The 20492-nt window shown below is 48.7% G+C and overlaps 1 protein-coding gene across 1 annotated transcript; it reads right to left on the reverse strand.

Moving 5' to 3' along the window:
- Positions 1-16986: 16986 nt before the first annotated feature.
- On the reverse strand, positions 16987-18637 carry LOC309803393 (ras-related protein Rap-2a-like). Its single transcript, XM_082619536.1, has one exon. The coding sequence runs from the start codon at positions 18214-18216 to the stop codon at positions 17614-17616; it is 603 nt and encodes a 200-aa protein (XP_082475662.1). The 5' UTR covers positions 18217-18637; the 3' UTR covers positions 16987-17613.
- Positions 18638-20492: the final 1855 nt, after the last annotated feature.

Below are 20492 nucleotides of genomic sequence, written 5' to 3' on the forward strand. Positions count from 1 at the left end.
CCACAGACTCTGTTGATTATTTGTTGCTGCATAACAAAAACCCAGAGACTCAGTGGCTTAAATTTAAAAGATGTATTATTTCTTATGACTCTGAGTATTGACTGGGTTTAGCTGGATAGTTCTTCTGCTGAAGTCACTTATGCAGCTCAGCTGGGGAGGGAATGTGCATGTATTCACTCATCCAGGAAGGCTGGAATGGCTTCAGCTCTCTCTTTCTCTTCATATGACCTCCCACCATCCAGTAGTCTAGTCTTGACTTCTTTATCTGGTGACTGCATCCCAAGAGGACCAGAGAGGAGCTGGTGGGCATTGGCCTGGACCTGACACAATATCACTTAATGCCACATTCTATTAGTCAAAGGAAGTCAGATTCTAAGGGAAAGGAAACAGACTCGTCTCCTTATGGAAGGAGCAACTGTGTGTGCAGGAGTCATCAGTGGTCATCTCTACAAACAAAGCTCAATTCCACACCTCTAAGCCATTGAGGCTTTCAAAGATGCAGCACAGCCTTCCATCTCCCCTGGATTTGTCCCTAGGGAAAAAGCTTTCCCAACTGCCAGACTCACTTCTCTGGATTCCTACTGTGTGATGCTGCCTGGGTTGTTTTCTCTGGGTTGTTACCTTGTAAGCTCCCTGGTGCTCTAAAGAATATGTTTTCTAGATCTTGTTCATCAGTTCACTTGTCTTCGGCAGGCAGTTCTAGACTACCTAGGCCACCATTACCATAAACTTCCTCTTCAATAGCCTGTTGAGAGTGATATGGTCCCCAAATCAGTCAGACACTTCTTAATAAGTTGTATGCAGAAGGGTTCTCATGTCACTCCTTGGAATGTGGAGGTTCTTTTTTTGTTGTCTAATAGGTTGAAATAATGGGATCACCCAGACTCAGTTTGTTCACTGACTTCTCTGGGTCTTGCCTCATCTGTTTCGTTCACCATTCTTCTCAAATCTTCGTTCTGGGTTCAATTTCCTTTTTCCTGAAGTGCATACATTAATTACAGTCTGTTACTAACACTTTCCATTTTTGTTTCTCTGAAAATATTTTCATTTTATCCTCACTCTTGAATGGTAGTTTAATGTGGGGGTATAAAATTCCACAAGCTCTTCATGCCTTGGAGGGCCACCCGGACCTCAGCAAGCACATTGGGTGGTGGTGGAAGCTTCAGCAGGTGAGTTGAGGGGCTGACAGTGCAGGGCACACACTGGCCTACTAGGGGCGGTGCTGGGGCCTGGAGGTCCCAGCAGGGAGTGAGGCCCAGGTGGACCAGGTGTGCACTCGGGTCCAGCATGAGGTGGAGACTAGCCTGAGGTGGAATCTACAATGAGATCCTGTGCCACCACTTCAGTATCCCCAGATGGGGGCCTTGGTGCTGGCTGGGTAGAGGACCAGCCTGTGCCGCGGCCTTGGCCCTGCAAGATCCATGGGCGGAGAACAGGGGTGCTTAGTTGTTCCCACCAGTATGATATCTGGTCCTTATCAGTCAGCCCTTTAGCTTTCTAAGATCTTCAAAATGGCTGAAATGCAAGGGACGGTTTTTAAAAATATAATTGATTTTCTTAATCACATTCTGTGCTTGTAATGAGTAAATACTTGAGCTCTGAATTACCAAATCAGTGTCTTTTAAAGAAAGAAAAAAAGAAGAATTGAGCCTCAAACCAGTGGTTACTTATTTGAAAACTTTCTCCCTGTCTGGCATACTCATGTTTTGATACTTTGTTTCCTGGCAGGGGAGACACACTAGGACACTGCTGTATAGATGAGATAATATGCAGAACCTGCTCTGAGAGTTATAATTAATGTTTTCACTGGACAATTTAGCTGACAAGTAAGCTCAGAATACTATGAAGCCTCGTATATTTTAAAGCTTATTTGCAGCCCTGACCTGCAGCTGTGGCCCTTTCTGTATCGCTCTGAATATAGTTGTGACCTCCCTAGGAATGCCTTGAGAAGGGGCCTGCATCGCTGGGGTATTAACTGTGTATCCAGACCCAAGAACTCAGCTCTGCCAGTTTTGTAAATTTTAGTTTTAGTAGACATTTGCATCAGTAAATTGAGCACAAATAAAGTGATTTTACATTTGTCTGAATGAATTTTATTTTAAAGCTGTGTTAACTAGCTGTTAGCACATCTCTAGCACATCTACTTTTTTAACGTCTCCCAAGGATTCTGTTAAGAGGAAGGGCAAAATCAGCATAATGAGAAACAACACCGAGTTTTGCAAATGTATTTTAAAAGGTGTTTAGCAGATCCCTCTATTCAGTCTGACCTCTCGAATATTTTAAAGGTAGCATCAGCACTGGAACAGAAAACCTATCGAGCCTAAGTCCTTTTTTTTAAGTAGGTTTTTTTAAAAATTTATTTATTTATTTATTTTTGGCTGCATTGGGTCTTTGTTGCTGTGCGACAGCTTTCTCTAGTTGCGGTGAGCGGGGTCTACTCTTTGTTGCGGTGCGTGAGTTTCTTATTGCCGTGGCTTCTCTTGCTGCGGAGCACGGGCTCTAGGCGCGTGGGCTTCAGTAGTTGTGGTGCATGGGCTCAGCAGTTGTGGCTCACGGGCTCTAGAGCGCAGGCTCCGTAGTTGTGGCGCACGGACTTAGCTGCTCCGCGGCATGTGGGATCTTCCCAGACCAGGGCTCGAACCCGTGTCACTGGCAGGCAGATTCTTAACCACTGTGACACCAGGTAAGTGCCCTAAGTCCTTTTTTAGATCCTGGTTTTTGATAGTGGTGTATGGGGAACTCTTTTCTGAAAGGTTTTACCTTTTGCAATTTTAGGAAGGATTATCTTTTTAGCTTGTTTTAAAAAGCTGCAGTTTGTGTTGATTTGTGGCTTCTCTACTTCATCAGCTATACCGGCCGGCCACATGCTTCCAAATAAAATAAACCCCAAACCAACCTCAGAACCGTATTTTGATCTGTAACAACTAAATAACTTTGTCAAGGGGAGTTCTATTAATATTCCATATAACATTTAAATAAGGTGATGGCTTTTATCTTACTACCCACCTCAAAAACAAATACAAAACCAAAGAACTCAATTCTCAACCCGAGACTGGGGCGCGGTCGGCGTCCCCTCCCTCCGAGGTGTTGGACTGTTATTTGAAGCCTTGGAAACCAAAAGGCTCACCGCCCTGCTCCCACGCTGGGTGGGCCTCCCCTCCCCTCCCCTCCCCGGCGGTGTCACCTTACACCTTGAGTAAGGACGTCCTCCTCCAGATACGCCCCTCCCTCCAAGTCAACGAGGAGGCACCGAAGTCGCTGCCCTTAGAGGCTCCTTCCCCGCCACCCGAATGCGTCTTCGTCCCAGAGGTGGCCCCTCCGCCGCCGCCGCACAAACACCTCGTGGGGGCCAGCGTCGGGGGCCCTTCGTGACCCGGCCCGTCCCCTGCCTCCCGGCCCACGGCAGCCCAGACTTCCCGCGTCCCGGCCTCTCTGCGTAACAGACCGCGATCCCGCCACAGACACCAATTTTCCATAAAAGCTGATTCTCCGCAGCCGCGCCCCGCGCAGGCGCATTGGCGGCCGGGCGGGAGGCGCGGCCAGGCCGGGGGGAGGTGCGGTCAGCCAGCCGGGCCACGGGACCGCCTCCGCCGCTGGAATGCGCAGCCCCTCCTCGCCCCGCCTACGGCTGCCAACCCGCGTGCGAGGTCTCCCGTGCGGCCTGCGATCCTCCCTGGAACGCGGGCGGGCCTCACTAACTAGCTGAGTGTGACTTCACAACACGCATGTGTAATAGGACGTCTGAGAGTTCGAGCTCCGGTGTCCGCACCCCAGGAAGCCCTGACCTCCTGTGTTGAGGTTCAAGGAAAGTGCTAGAGGCCCGTCCGGGAGAGGCCGGGGGCTCACTGCCTGCACAGATGGAATCTGGAGAGATATCCCCCTGTGGGCTTCCTCAGCGCCCCAGTGCCTGCCCTCCCCAAGATGCCTTCAGACGGCTCCGGGGCCTTCATGCCTTTGGGACTGAGTGTCCCCATTTCACCTGCAACCACCATTGACTAGTTGCGCCCACACTGCCTACGCAGCCCCCTCCCCCGACAGGGCAGGGCAGGGCAGGACAGGCCTTTCCGAGGGAGCCCCAGGAGCCCTTTCTGCCGCAGCTGATACCTGGGCTCCTGCTTGCGGAGCCCAGTCAGAGTCCCAGACCCAGATCCCGGGGAGACCCTGCTCTTTCCCGCGCCAGTCGGAAGTCCGGACCCAGTGGGGTTAAACCCAAAAGTTTGGTTTTGTTAAAAAAAGAAAGAGAAATCTGGAAGTGGGTTGTGCAGCTGCTCGAGGCCGCGTTGGGGGAATTGCTACAGCCGCGTGTCCGCACTTTCTCCGTCTCAGATCTGCATGGGAATTGGGGTCTGCCAACTGCATGATCTTCCAGGAGCTTTGGAAGTGGGAAAGGGCCTGGAGGCCATGCCCCTGCTGCTCTTTGCCCTTTTCTGCTGACAAGCAAGGTCGTGAAGCGATGAGGACCCTCTGAGCAGGTTCCCGTGTCTCCTCCCAGCTGCCCAGGTGCTGGCAGGCGGGGACAGCAGTGAGAGTAGCAACAGAAGCATCTTTATTTTGGCTGCCAGAACCTGGGATGGTAGCTCTGGATGTTTTGCAAACTCGTGACTCTAGAGGCAGGTCGAGAGCGCGGAAGCCCCACACCCACCCCGGGCAGTTTTTGTTACTCTGGAAGTGTTTCCAGAGCGCGGAAGCCCCACCCCCACCCCAGGCAGTTTTTGTTACTCTGGAAGTGTTCCCAGAGGGCGGAAGCCCCACCCCCACCCCCACCCCCACCCCGGGCAGTTTTTGTTACTCTGGAAGTGTTCCCAGAGGCCAAGCCCGGACCCTGTTCCTCCAGCTCTTCCTGATCAAGTCTAGTAAGTCAGCCTTGCTTAGATTACCTCCCGTGGTTCTGCTCCCCGAACCCTGACTGCCCCAGGTTTTGCTGCTAGAAATAATGTGGCCTTACCACCTGTGGTAACAGGTGAGGCGTGGGTGATGTCACTGCCCTCCAGCTAAAGACCAGAGGAGCACACCTGTCACTGAACAAGTTGACTTTACTCCGGGGACTTCCCCAGTGGTCCAGTGGTTAAGACTCCATGCTTCCCGTGCAGGGGACACGGATTTGATCCCTGGTAGGGGAACTAAGATCCTGCAAGACGCAGACTGTGGCAAAAAAAAGTTGACTTCACTCCGTGCTGCAGTGAGGGGAACACACACCTGGGAGCCATGGGGTGTCTCAGTAAGAAGATGTTAGAAGGCACTTGGTTACAGGCTTGTATAAGGTGGTTTGGGTGAAAGTTTAATAGGAAGCAGGGCTTTGCTCTGGATTAGATGCTGTCAGGTAGCGGGGGAAATTACATGCTTGAATATCATAATAACTCTTATCTATCAGGAGGGAAGGCTGCACTTGGTAAAGAAGCATTCATCACTCATAGTAGCTAAGAGAGGGGGAATGTTTGGTCATTTTTTGTGGTTTTGAAAGTATTCATATTTTTGTCTGTGTTTAGACCTGATTACAGGGTGCTTTTTTTTTGTCTTGATCCATCTAGGTCATGTTCTGTGAACTTGTTTACGTTCAACAGGAGAACGCCATGGTGTAGCTGTGAGCGCCAGGCCAGCTCCCAGATGGCAGGGGCTGCTTTTCCCTTGGTGTAAGTATGCATCTAGGTGGGCTGGGAAGCCGGTGAGCCCTGTGCTACCACAGCAAAACATTTGGTAAAACTGTTGTCCAGTGCCTTTAAAGGTAGACCACGTACCTAAAGAGTCTGTCAAAATGTGCTGATAGGCTGTGTCTCCTCACCCACAATCCACACCTATGGCCTTACAGGGAGGTCCTTATGACTAGTAGATTGAGGAAGAAAAACCTTGATCCTGGTTTACAGATGGTCCAGGAGTGGATGGCTGCGGCTCTACAGTCCCACTCAGAGGTGGCCCTAAAGGAGAGTGATGGGGCTTCCTTGGTGGTGCAGTGGTTAAGAATCCGCCTGCCAATGCAGGGGACACAGATTCGAGCCCTGGTCCGGGAAGATCCCACATGCTGCGGAGCAGCTAAGCCTGTGCGCCACAACTACTGAGCCTGTGCTCTAGAGCCCGCGAGCCACAACTACTGAGCCCACGTGCCACAACTACTGAAGCCCGTGTGCCTAGAGCCCATGCTCCACAACAAGAGAAGCCACCACAATGAGAAGCCCGCACACCGCAATTAAGAGTAGCCCCCGCTCACCACAACTAGCAAAAGCCTGTGCCCAGCAATGAAGACCCAACACAGCCAAAAATAAATAAATAAAATAAAATAAAAAAGAGTGATGAAGGAAAATCTTCCCAGTGGTCTCCATTTCAAGCATTCTTTTGGATCGTTGTCCACTTTGCCTGGACTGAAAGATGGCTAGAAGAATGGCTGTACGTTTGCTCATGGATAGTTGCTAATGGCTTGGCTGGATCATCAGAGACTTGGAAAAAAACAAGACTGGAAGATCGGGGGAGGGTGAGAGGGAGAGGCAAGAAAGAGGAGATATGGGGATATATGTATATGTATAGCTGATTCACTTTGTTTTACAGCAGAAACTAACACACCATTGTAAAACAATTATACTCCAATAAAGATGTTAAAAGAAATAAAAAAGATCGGTGAAGAGGTGATCTGGGGAGGAGACATGAGGATGGACCTCTCTGGATAGGCATAGACTGTGAAGAAAATTTACCATATGTGAATACCCACCCAAAGGCACCTACTGCAGAGGAGGCTCACAAGAATCAGTTGGGCAAGTGACCTCCCTGGTGGTCCAGTGGTTAAGACTCTGTGCTTCCTCTACAGGGGGTGCAGGTTCGATCCCTGGTGGGGACCTAAGATCCTACGTGCCATGTGGCATGGCCAAAAAATTAAAAAATTAAATAAATCACTTGAGCAAGACAGTCCATCCTACGCATAGCAGTTCAGCCTGTTTAGCCATCCATCCAAGTGCTCGTTCAATGGGCCCATGTACAAAACAGCCAAGGAAGCAGGGACAGAGGCTATGAAGGGGCTCAGCATCATGGACTTTGCCTCACCAAGTCTGATTTGGCTGTCATCACTGTTGAGTAACAGCAGAGACCAATACTGAGCCCCTAATATGGTGTCATTTCCCAAGGGACCAACTAGTCACTTGGTGAAAAGTCAATCACATTAGATCTCTTCCGTTGTGGAAGGAGCAGCAATTTGCCCTCACTGGGTAGACATTTACTCTGGATATGGATTTGCCTTCACTGCCTGTAATGCTTCTGCCAGCACCACCATCCACAGATTTACAGTACGCCTTATGGACGTTCATGCTATCCCACAGAACATTTCTTTGATCAAGGGATTAATTTTACAGCAAAAAAAAATGAAATCGTAGGCTATGCCCATGGAATTCCTCCACTTGTGTCAAATGGAGGAAAGGAACAGAAAAAAAATATTTTTACAAGATAATAATAAAATTTAAAACTGAGCTGTTCAAATGTTGCTGTTTTTACCTGTCCTTGTCCACAAGTGGGACATTCCTGAGGAGAAGAGGAAGGTTCCACTTGTTTCCTTAAATCGCCAAAAGCCTCAGCCCAGAATTCAGCACCCCCTACCCGCCGAATTCTTGCAACATTATTTCCCGGTTGGTTGATGCCAAGGCAAAAAGACATCCTTTTAATGGTTAGAGAGGATCAGTTGCTTAAATGATTTCATGTCAGTGTTGTATTTATGGTTTTACAATAAAATGACCTTTAGAAAAAAAAAGACTTGTACAATGAAGACAACAATAAATTGCTGAAAAAATTAAAGACACAAATAAATGGAAACACATTCCATGTTCATGGAATGGAAGACCTCATACTGTTAACATGTCAATACTACACAAAACAATCTATAGATTCAATTCAATCCCTATGAAAATTTCAATAACATTTTTTCGGAAATAGCAAAAAACATCCTAAAATTCATATGGAGTGTCAAGAGATCCCAAACAGCCAAAGCAACCTTGAAAAAGAACAAAGCTGGAAGGCACATTTCCTGATTTCAAAACTGTTGCAATGCTTTGGTGCCTAGAAGAGTGTAATGCTGACATGAAGACAAACACAGACCAGCAAGCAGAATAGACCCACCCCGTGTTTCTGTAAGTCAGAGTCTTCGCAGCCTTGGATTCGGCAGTGATTTCTTGGCACAGGCAACAAAAGAAAAACTGAACAATGGATTTCATGAAAAATTTTAAATTTTGTGCATCAAAACACATTATCGGGCCTCCCTGGTGGCGCAGTGGTTGAGAGTCCGCCTGCCGATGCAGGGGATGCGGGTTCGTGCCCCGGTCTGGGAGGATCCCATATGCCGCGGAGCGGCTGGGCCCGTGAGCCATGGCCGCTGAGCCTGTGCGTCCGGAGCCTGTGCTCCGCAACGGGAGAGGCCACAACAGTGAGAGGCCCGCATACAGCAAAAAGAAAAAAAAAAAAAAAAAAAAAAAAAAAAAAAAAAAAAAAAAAACACATTATCAAGGGACTTCCCTGGTGGCGCAGTGGTTAAGAATCCACCTGCCAGTGCAGGGGACACAGGTTCGTGCCCTGGTCCGGGAAGATCCCACATGCCAAGGAGCAACTAAGCCCCTGCGCCACAACTACTGAGCCTGTGCTCTAGAGCCCGCGAGCCACAACTACTGAATCCCACACGCCTAGAGCCTGTGCTCTGCAACAAGAGAAGCCACCGCAATGAGAAGCCTGCGCACCGCAACGAAGCCCCCCGCTCGCTGCAACTAGAGAAAGCCCGCGCACATGAAAAGATGCTCAATGTCACTAATCTTTAGGGAAATGCAAATCAAAACTACAATGAGATATTACCTCACACCCATTAGAATGACTTCTATGGGGGAAAAAAAAAGACAATTACAAGTGGTCATGAGGATGTGGAATTGGAGCACACGTGCGCTGCTGGCGTTGGTGAGGATGTACTGCTACGGAAAACAAGGATTGTGATCCCTAAAAACTTAAGCCTAGAATTACCATAGGGTCCAGCAAGTCCACTGCTGAGTATATATCCAAAAGAACTGAAAGCAGAAGAGAAGATTTGCACACCCACGTTCTCAGCAGCACTGTTCACGATAGCCAAAAGGTGGAAGCAACCCGCGTGTCCACTGATGGATGAATGAATAAACAAAATGTGGTCTATACATACACATGTATATGTGTACACAATACAATGGAATGTTACTCAGCCTTAAAGAGAAAGAAAATTCTGACATAGGCTACAACATTATGACCCTTGAGGGCATCGCTCCAAATGAAATAAGACAGTCACAGAAAGACAAATACTGGGGCTTCCCTGGTGGCGCAGTGGTTGAGGGTCCGCCTGCCAATGCAGGGGACACAGGTTCGTGCCCCGGTCCGGGAAGATCCCACATGCCGCGGAGCGGCTGGGCCTGTGAGCCACGGCCGCTGAGCCTGCGCGTCTGGAGCCTGTGCTCCGCAATGGGAAAGGCCACAGTGGTGAGAGGCCCGCGTACCGCAAAAAAATAAATAAAAATAAAAATCAACTATGGCCTCATGATGGGTTACAGAAACAATGCCTATGGCAGCCATGAAAATTTTCTTCCTTTCGTGTTATGTGGCTGTGTATGCATATCACTGATAGCTTCTTTCTCTCCTTCTTCCCATTATTTTATAGAAGGATTGCAAGTGGTGGTGAACCTTAAAATTTAGTCTTTCGGTAACAGCATATTCATATGGGACTGGGCCTGAATTTATGGAGTCATTAACGCAGTCCAGAGATGGATATTGTAACTGTATCCCAGTGATGGATGCAATGACTCTTGGGACTTTGTGTCCCCCGTGGTTTGGGATGAGGGGGAGAGCATTTTCAATTTAGAATAAATAGTTACATCTTGTTCAGTAGAAGCATAACGTTGTTTCTGTTGTTGTGTGTGTAGAAGTGTATGTATGGGTGCTTAGCAGTCAAAGAGGGGGACTGCTATTATTCTCTCTCCTTCAAACCCTACCCTCTGCTTTCTGATGCTAAGGCAGGGTCTCTGCAAACACATTTCTCCTTTGCCAACTAGCTGCCTGTTGGCATCTCACCAAAGTAGGAAATGGATGTCGATCGGAAAGCTGGAGGAGGGAAAATGCACTCATTCTTCTCTGTTTGCCAGTGAAATGGTGCTTCACTGTGAGTGTAGCAGGTGATTTCAACAGCAGCAGTGGATTCCGGTTTGCAGTTTTCCCACATTTCTAGAACCAGCCTCACTGCAATCCTCCTCTGGAATACCAGCACCAGCGCCCTGGCGCCCTCTCCTCAGAGATGTTGGACCTCAGCTCTTTGAGGCCCCTCCATCCAGCTACTGAGGCACAGCACAAATCAGGCATGGCCTTTCCTCAGAGGTCTGCCTCTCGGTTCCTACAGGATCCCTTCTCTAAGCTTCTAAAGTTTAATAATCTCAGCCTCTTCCCTTTGTTCCCCCAGCACTGGGCAGGGTCGCTGCTTCCTGAAATACCAGCTCTGAGATAAATTATTGTCGCCTTTTTGCTTTTTCAGTTTTCTGATACCTGGTGAATAATTCTTTATGTTGAATTCTCTCTGTTGAAATAATTAGTCTAGTTTCCTTCTTCTGAATTGACTGGTACATATAGTAAAGGAAGCAGTTAGAAAAAAAAGAGTAAGTAGCATGTGTTGGCTGCTTCAGGCTAACTCTAGCAAAGTCATAAGAAAGAAAAACTTGAGGCATGAGTTAGCTAGACTGGAAGCAAACCAAGGAGAATAAAGATCTGACTTATTTACGCCACCATTGCCGTGAAGGACTGCAGAGGCGCTGCCCGGATTCTCCTTCAACAGGCTTGTTGTCTCAGCTGCTGGGAGGGCTGTTGATGGACAGACTTCAGCTGTCAATCAGGGACTACCTCAGCGTATAGAGCAGGCTTGCTCAATATCACACATCCAGTGACTGACCTGATGGTTGGCCACTCTTACCCAACTCAGAACACCTGAAGAGCCATGCTAGTTCGGAGACCCCTGTGGGGTTGGCTGGGGCCACTGTCATGGTCGCATTGCTCAACTCCTCCCTCTGCCCTCCTACTTCCCTTCCCTTCCTTCAATAGCTGTCGTTCCCCAAAGCGTCTCTTAATGTGCGTCCTGCATGCTAAACTCATCTTAGAATCTCTTCTGAGAATGTATCGACTTTTTCTTTTGTGAATTTTGGAGTAAACCAAAGATAGGTAGAGAAGGAACTAGAGAAAGAACTGGAGCGAGAGAGAGGGCATAAATAAACAAGATTAGGAACAAAGCAGAGGATGTAACCAGAGATGCTACGGTTACTCAAAATCTTGTAAGAGGTTGTTATGAACAATTTTATGCCAATACATTTGAAAAGACATAGGATGTATAGATTCCTGGAAAAATACAAACTAGGAAACTAAGAAGAAAATGTAAAACCTGTAACAATGAAATACATTAGAAATCTTTTCAAAATAATGGATTTACAAGCAATACCTGCCAAATATTGAAAGAACAGATCATTTCAATCTCACACAGAACCTACAGAGACTAGAAAAAGAGGGACTAGTCCCCCACTACGTTTTTGTGTATGTTAACCTAATATTGATACCAAATGCAAACAAGTGCAGTATAAGAAAACTATAGGCAAGTCTCATTCGTAAACACAGAGGCAAATTTATGAAGCAAAATCTTAGGAAAACCGACTTATCAAATGTATCAAATTTATAGCAAATAACAGCCAGTTGGAGTTTATCTCAGGAATGCAATGTTGGTTTAACATTATAAAACGGATTAGTAATCATCCATGTTTGATAAGCTTAAAGTTTATAATCTTGTCATCTAAATCAAGTCTAGTGAGGATGAGGCTCTTCTGGTGTAGTTCCTTAAGTAAACAGCTGCTCAAATATAATTTCTCTTGGCCTGTAGATCCATGCAACTAAGAGAAAGCTTATCCGCCTCTCCCCTGCCACACATACCCCGCATATACAATGGTGCAACTGGCATAGGAGAGCTGCTGTAGACATTCCTGTTCAAAAAGGGGGGCAGATGGGAAACACAAAAGGGTCACCAGTCCATAGCAATTCTGAAACCCAGCCAAGAAATTCCTTGGTTTGGTCTTAATCCTGGAAATAATCCTCCACTGCTTCGGGCTTTGTCCTCTGAGCTCTTTATTCTACCCTCTGAGTCATCCTTTTATTTTTTTTTTAAATTATTATTTTTTTAAAATGAAAGATAGCACATGTTTGAAACCAAGTAGTTTTCTCAGCCTGCTTCCTTCCAGTAAAATTTTGGGTGACCGGGGATGGGGAGGGGTGATTCCAAAATCTCCGTTCATTTTGAACTGGCTCTGTGTCTTTTAGTCCAAGCTGGTAGTGCTTTTGCTGACACAATTCTTTCAAAAACTTTGTGGATCACCTATGATTTGAGGCTAACTCCATTAGAGAAAAGTTAAACCCACAAAAGTCTTTGAGATAAGCCCTGCTCCACCTTGGGCTCCTACTGACTTGTCTGAGGAGCAATACCTAGGCCCTGTTGTTTGACTGGGAGGATTTGTGGGCTCACCTCAGTCTTCTCAAGAGACCCATTGTGTGACTGAACAGTACTCTGAGGTATCAACTTTGAACTTTCTGAGGTCTTAGTAAAAGCTCTTACAGTCACACCCTTGGCTTCATTTTTAGACCAATTCTTCTGGATTTGAAATCCACTTGGAAGTCATTTCTTAATTTTAGCCCCTTTTGCCATTTGGAGAAACTGGTAATTCTCAAAACCATCAAGTACTTGTTCCTTTTTGTTTACCAGTTCTCTCAATTTCTTTCTTTCTTATTTCTTTCTTCTCACATTTTACTATAAGCAGCAAGAAGAAACCAGACAGCAACTTCTGCACTTTGCTTGGAAATCTACCAGCTAGATCATGAATTTCAATGGGCACCTTTTGGGAAATTCCATGGTGGTTGAGTGGTTAGGACTCAGTACTTTCACTGCTGGGGCCCGGTCAGGGAACTAAGATCCTGCAAGCCACGTGGTACAGCCAGAAAACAAGCAAACAAACAAGGGACTTCCCTGATGGCGCAGTGGTTAAGAATCCGCCTGCCAATGCAGGGGACACGGGTTTGAGCCCTTGTCCGGGAAGATCCCACATGCCACAGAGCAACTAAGCCTGTGGGCCACAACTACTGAGCCTGCGCTCTAGAGCCCACAACTACTGAGCCATGTGCCACAACCACTGACCCACAGCTACTGAGCCCATGTGCCACAGCTACTGAAGCCTGTGTCCCTAGAGCCCCTGCTCCACAACAAGAGAAGCCACCACAATGAGAAGCCCGCTCACCGCAACTAGAGAAAGCCCGCGCGCAACAACAAAGACCAAACGCAGCCAAAGATAAAAAAATAAAAAAATAAATAAGTAAATACTAAAAAAGCCCTATTAAAAAACAGTGGGCACCTTTTGGGCTCTCCATTTAACTACAGATTTGGCACACAGCTGCTAAGCTTTCTGCCATCCCATAACAGGAAGCCCTGTTCTTCACCTCCTTTTGAACCCTCACTGACAGCATCCTCAAAGTCCAGCTTTCCCCTGATGGTCTGTCCATGGTTATTTAGCATTTATCTAACAGTCCTCAGAATCCTTCTGGCCTCTGCCCGCAGCCTGGTTCCGAAGCCAGTCCTGCACTTTTAGGTATTTGTGTGATAGCACCCCATTTCCAGTTACCAAAAAGCTGTATGAGTTCTCTATTGCTGCGTAACAAATTACCTTAGAGAACATAGTGGTGTACAAAAGGAACAGTTATCATCGCAGTTTCTGTGGCTCAGCTGCGTCCTCTGCTCAAGGTCTCCCACAGGTCACAGCAAAGGGTCAGCTGGGGTGGCTGTCATCTCAAGGCTCAACTGGGAAAACATCCCCCTCCTGAGCTCCCTCATGAGGCTGTTGGTGGGTGTCAGAGCCTCTCTGGCTGCGGGCTGGAGACATCAGTTCCTTGCTACAAGGCGCTCTCCACTGAGCTAGTCACAAGGGGCCAGCTTGCTTTTCCCGGAACAAGGGCTCTTAGAAAGAGACAGAGTGGGTGAGCAAATAGAAATCAGTGTTTCTGGAACATAATCTTTTTTTTTTTTTTTAAACTTTTACTTTACCTATCATATTTAATATTTCCAAGACTAAAAAATATACAATGCTTCACAAATGTGCGTGTCATCCTTGCGCAGGGGTGGAACATAATCTTGGAAATGACACCCCATCACTCTTTTTTTTTTTTTTTTTTTTTTTGCGGTACGCGGGCCTCGCACTGTTGTGGCCTCTCCCATTGCGGAGCACAGGCTCCGGACGCGCAGGCTCAGCGGCCATGGCTCACAGGCCCAGCCGCTCCGCGGCATGTGGGATCCTCCCGGACCGGGGCACGAACCCGTATCCCCTGCATCGGCAGACGGACTCTCAACCGCTGCGCCACGAGGGAGACCCCCCCATCACTCTTGTTATGTTAAATTCCTTAGAAGAGATTCACTAGGTCCTGCCCAGACTCAAGGGGAGGGAACCACACAAAGGCATGAGAACCAGGAGATGGGGATCACTGTGGGTGTCTCAGAGGCCAAGAACCAAGAAGAAAAGGACAGATCACACAAGTTTAAAAGCGGGCAAAAACAGCGGGCATTTCACAGAAGAGGAGCTCGAATGTCATTTGAAAACCTCCAGGGACTTCCCTGGTGGTACAGTGGTTAAGAATCCGCCTGCCAATGCAGGGTACACAGGTTCGAGCCCTGGTCCGGGAAGATCCCACATGCCACGGAGCAACTAAGCCCGTGTGTCACAACTACTGAGCCCGCGCATCTAGAGCCCGTGCTCCGCAACAAGAGAAGCCACCACAGTGAGAAGTCCGCGCACCGCAACAAAGAGTAGCCCCTGCTTGCCGCAACTAGAGAAAGCCCGCGCGCAGCAACGAAGACCCAACGCAACCAAAACTAAATAAATAAAAAAATTTTTTAAAGAAATTTAAATAAAGAAATAAAAATAAAAACCTCCAAAAGAACTCTCAGCGTCACCAGTTCCCTGGTGGTCCAGTGGTTAGGACTCAGCGCTTTCACTGCCATGGCCTGGGTTCGATCCCTGATCAGGGAACTGAGATCCCGCAAGGCACGTGGCAAGGCCAAAAAAAAAATTCTCAGCATCGCCAGCAAATCTGAATAATACAAACTGAACCCTAACACGCTGGCGAGAAAAAGGTCTATCCGTGTCCTGAGTTGCAGGGCATTTGGAGAATCAGAAGCACTCACCCTGCTTGTGGGTAAGTGAATGTTCCACACTCTTTGGAAACCAGTTTCACATTCCCCAGTGCTAAACAATGGGCTTGTGATTTGAACACCACTTTGGAGCTATCAGGTTGGCTGCCACAGTTTCATGGGTCCCTCCACGTGGGCACAGTGCTTCCGGGTAACATGGTACCCTGACAAGTGGTCATATTGGCCACTTGCAAATTCACCGTAGAGTTATTTAGGCCTCAGTTGAGGCCAGAGGGACTGCAGGAAACTTGTAAATAACATGCATAGGTTAGAAATTAGAAATGCAGGAAGAGAAAGAACATTAGTGTCTGGGTCTTTAATTTTATGTGTGTGTGTGGGGGGGGCGCATATTACACCCAGAAAGCTGCTTCATACATATTCCTGAGGTCACAGGAGCTGATCACGTGAGCCCGATCATTCCTGTGTTGACCAGTCAGTCAGGAACACCCCTGGGCTGTAAGCCAACACTTGGATCTGAGTGGTAGTCTGAGATGGTTCTAGTAATTTAAAGGAAGAAATGGCTATTTGTGTATTTTTTCCTGGATCAGGCCTGATATCCAGAGGGCCTGGGATCCAGGGACACAGAACCTCCCCGGAGGCCTCAGCATAGGCAGGTAGAGTCAGAAAGGCAGGGCAGGCAGGGCGAGGGGAGTCGCCAGCTGGCAGTCCTGGGGCCCCAGCTCTCAGGGCTGGGAAGGGGCTGCTGTTCACCCGCCCACCCCAGCCCCACCCCCTGCTTTCTCTGCACCGCCCACACCCAGTCAGGGAACAGTCTTGGCTCTATAACCTCTGCTTTTGCAGGAGGAGGGGGCAGCTTTGGACAAAGCTGAGGCCAGGAGATGCTTCCTGCCTGCCCACCATGCCACCGCCCCCTCCCCTCCTCCCTGTGTTTGAACCGTCCCCTTGGAGAAATGATGGTTCCGGAAAAGGGTGTGAGGTAATGCTGCCAGGAGTGACCCCAGAAGACAGAGGGTCAGAGAGTAGTGACTTAGCTGGGTTTCAAGGCTTCAAAAGTAAGCACCCCGACTGCCCCGGCCCCCAACATCCAGGGGAAAGAGAAAGGGATAAAAGACAGGGGAGGTCCCGGCCTAGCCCTCTCCTGGGGGGCGAACTGGCTCTCAGGAACTGTTAAGTTCTAAAATACATTTTTTGTGTTAAAATCCATTCTTCTAGTCAAACATCATATACAATATAAATAAAACTCCCAGAGCCTTGTATAACCATCACCTTATAGATAACTTTCCTTTAACAAAAATATTTCAGATCACAGGCATGGAGCTTTCTTGTTTATTATTTTTACAAGTTTGCTTAAATGGCTAAGTTAGGTTCCTAAATTTGAAAATTTTGTTGCAACGGCTGAGGTAAAATTGTTAACTTGTGCAAATAAACACAAGCAACTCATATCAAAGACCAGTTTTTAAAATTATAAAACAATAATATTTTTAAACCAGTACAAGAAAAGTCTCTTCTATCGTTATGTGAAAACTCTGCAAAAAGATTCTTCACGTTTTGCTCCTACTTCAGTACCCTTGTCACTGTTAAACTAGGCAGGTATTCAGACAACATATCCGACTCTGGCAAGTGACAAGGAAAATAACACTAGCTGCAGAAAGCACTTCTGCAAAAACACAAAAAGATGTGGTGCCATTTTCACCCTAGCAACTAACTTCTCCGGGAAAATAACTGAAAAGCAAAGATATGGTGTATGGAAACTTTAGGAATTGTAGCTTTAGGTTCTAGAAAGACAGATATTAAAAACTATCAACTTCGAGAGTCATTTTATTTTCACTTAATTTACAGATGCAGAAATCGACTAGATGTCAATTACAAAACTGAAGGCAGAGCTGAACTATCTTTGCCTGAGTACACAGTTGATTTTTCCCCTCCCAGGGTATACAATATCCCTTTCAAACCAATGCTATGTATGTCATAACTATATTTAGAAATACGCAGAGAGGAAAATATTACTGCTGCAATTCAAGGCTGTAAATGAGAGGGGAACACATGAAAGCCTCATGGATTGGAAAGCTTCGATTTAGGTCATGTTCCTCAATCAATGTCAAATGTCAGATGACATTTGAAGGTGTTAATTATGACCAAAAAAAAAAAAATCCTGCAACAAATCCCACTCGAAGAAAAGGGTAATACTCTCTCCATACAGGAAAAAAAATCGATTTTTAATTTCTTCTTCCAGCACTGTCAGAGGTAAACAAAGTTTTCGACAAAATATTTAAGAAGCTCTGGACAGTCTGAAGCACCGATCTGAGTCAATATATAGAAGCAACCACTTGTTTACAGCTGGATAACTTTCTTCAAAAAGGCAGAGGAGTAAAGTGAGCTTCAGAAATCAAGAAAAGCGATGAATGCAGTAATCATGAACCGTTCGCACATCAGCCGATGAACCTTTCCGATGGCCACGTCTCCTGCGCGTTGGTGGGGACGGCCGGAACCTCTTCCTCGGGCGGGGCCAGGGCCTCCATCTCGCGCACCACCTGCGTGAACACCTGGTCCACCATGAGTTTGCTCTTGGCCGTGACCTCCAGGAACGGGCACCGCCACTCGCGGGCCAGCGCGCGGCCCCGCGCCGTCAGCACCTGGCGCTGGGCGTCCAGGTCGGCCTTGGTGCCCACGAGCACCAGCGGCACGGCCTTGGGCCCCCGCAGCCGGCCCATGCGCTCCCGCAGCGGCCGCACCGCCTCGAACGAGGCCTCGCTGCACACGCTGTAGAGCACCACGAAGCCGTCGCTGTTCTTGATGTACAGGTCCTTGAGGGTGACCAGGTGCTCGGCGCCCACCGTGTCCACGATCTCCAGCAGGGCGGGCGCCGCGTTCACCTCGATCACCTTGCTGAAGAGCTCCTCCACCGACGGCTCACACTGCTCGGGGAAGCTGCCGCAGGCGAACTGCGTGGCGAGCGCCGTCTTGCCCACGGCCACGCTGCCGAGCAGCACCACCCGGTAGCTCTTGGCGGGTCGCGGCCCCAGGCCCGCCATGGCCCAGGCGCGGCTGGCTGGACGCGCAGCCGGAGGAATGGCGCGCGGAGGCGGGGGCCGGGCCGCCGGGGCCGCGGGGGGCGTGGGGGCCGGGGCGGGGAGGGAGAAGCAGGGGGGAGAGGGGCGGGGACGAAAGCAGAGGGGAGGGACCCCGGGGGCCTGGCGCGCGGGCTCCGGCGTCGGGGCCGGGGTGGGCGTCCTCCGTCGCGCCCAGACCTGCCCCCGCCCGGCCCCGATATGCTCCCTGCGGCTCAGAGGTCACCCGCCCCGCCTCCAGGACGTGGCCCCCCCGCCTCCCTCTCCGGACCCTGGTTCCCGCGCCTGGCGCAGCGTCTGCCCCGCCCCCGGCCCGGGCGGTCTGGCGCCGGCCTCCCCCCACCAGCTCCACGTCCCGGCCTCCCTCTCCGGTCGGTCCCGAGCTGCCAGGCCGCGCTCCGCCTTTCCCCCGCACCCCGTCGGCCTGCCGGCTGTGGCCCCTCCCTCAGTCCCCGCTCCCTGCCACCCGTTCCTAGGAGAGCCCGCTCCGCCCGCGGGACCAGAAGGTAACCTGATCCCTTCCACGTCAGCCGGGAAATACCAGCATTTCTCCACCATTTCAGATCCAGTCTCGTGGCCGGAAGCCAGACTGGCCTCGCTCAAGGTCAGGCCTGGTGGGCCTGCGCCGCTGGGGCACCTCTCCTGGCCGGGAGGACCCCATGGAAGGGGGAACCGGTGAGGGAGCTTCAACCGAGGGCCCCAAGTTGCTCGCTCCTGGCACCCATTCTGTGCCCCTCGTGCCCCTGCCTTCACTCTGGCCCCCGCCAGCGCCCTCTTGTCACTGAGCAGAGCCCAGGGGAACTTTATAAAATGTAAATCACATTTCACTCCCCCACTTAAACCCTCCCTGGCTTTCTGTTGGGCCCTCCTGATCTAAGAGTAGAGTGACCGCATAACTCCAACCCAACCCTGACAATGAAAGCATGAACCCATTCACCCAGCGGCAGGCAAAAACCGAAAAGCCCCGGGAAACGGGGCTTATCACCCTACTTATATTTTATTTTATTTTATTATTCATTCATTCATTCGTTCATTTTGGGCTGCCTTGGGTCTTCGTTGCTGTACGCAGACTTTCTCTAGTTGCAGCTAGTGGGGGCTTCTCATTACGGTGGCTTCTCTTGCTGCAGAGTATGGGCTCTAGGCGCGCACAGGCTTCAGTAGTTGTGGCTTGCAGGCTGTAGAGCGCAGGCTCAGCAGTTGTATCACCCTACTTATAAAGGGGCTCCCCCAGGTCTGACTCCCGTGCCCCAGTCTCTCTCAAGCTTCTATTCTCCAGCTACACAACCTTCTTGCTATTCCTTGATGTCGGAGCAGAAAGGCTGTGTAGGGACAGAGGGGGCTGGACAGAAATTCTGGGATTGTCCACCTGAGTAAACTCCACCCACTGTCTGTTTCAGGCACTAATAGGTGCCTTAGGACTTCAGGGGGCCTGCAGGCCTGGGTTGGAAATGGAGATGAGATATACACCCTGTCCCTGTCCCTAGGCTTGGGGTACCACTGAATCTCCCTCATTCCGGTGCAGCCCTGAGAGAGCAGGGCCGCAAAACTGACCGAGCCGGAATTTCCCGGCTCCCTGGCAGCACAGACTCAGAGATAAAGGTTAAGTGACAATAGGACATCCTGCACCTCGGTGTCTGTGGTCAGCTACAGAATGTGCTTTTCTATAAACAGTGCATGGAACATCCTTAATGTATAATGTTAATTATATACTTATTACAACAGACAACTTGATTTCTAAATTGAGAAATCTTACGAGACTTATTCTCTGACTGCAAAGTAACAAAACTAAGAATCAATTTTTAGAAAAGGATAAACTGCAAACATTCTCTGGAGAAACGCAAGTTCCATATAGGTTGCAACAACTCCCCATGGATAACTTTTGAGAGAAATAGGGGACTCGCTGTCAAAAAAAAGTCACACAATGCACAAGGAAAAACAAAGTCACTCTGAGTGAGAGCCACTGGAAGCACCAGACAACAAAATCGTATCCAGAAAACGGCAGATATTAGTGTTATCAGACACACAAAATAATTATGTATGTGTTTAAAGAAATAAAAGCTTAAAAATATGAGCAAGGGACAAGAGACTGTGGCCAAGTAGTTTGAAAGAGATTCTCCTCCCCCAAAAAGACAAAAAAAAAAAACCTTCTAGAAATGGAAAATATAATCATTTATTATTTTAATTAACACAAAACACCCACTGATAGGTTAAACAGGAGATTAAACATGGCTGAAGAGAAA

The sequence above is a fragment of the Mesoplodon mirus genome (assembly GCF_964341445.2).
Source record: "Mesoplodon mirus genome assembly, chromosome: 4".
Classification (NCBI taxonomy): domain Eukaryota; kingdom Metazoa; phylum Chordata; class Mammalia; order Artiodactyla; family Ziphiidae; genus Mesoplodon; species Mesoplodon mirus.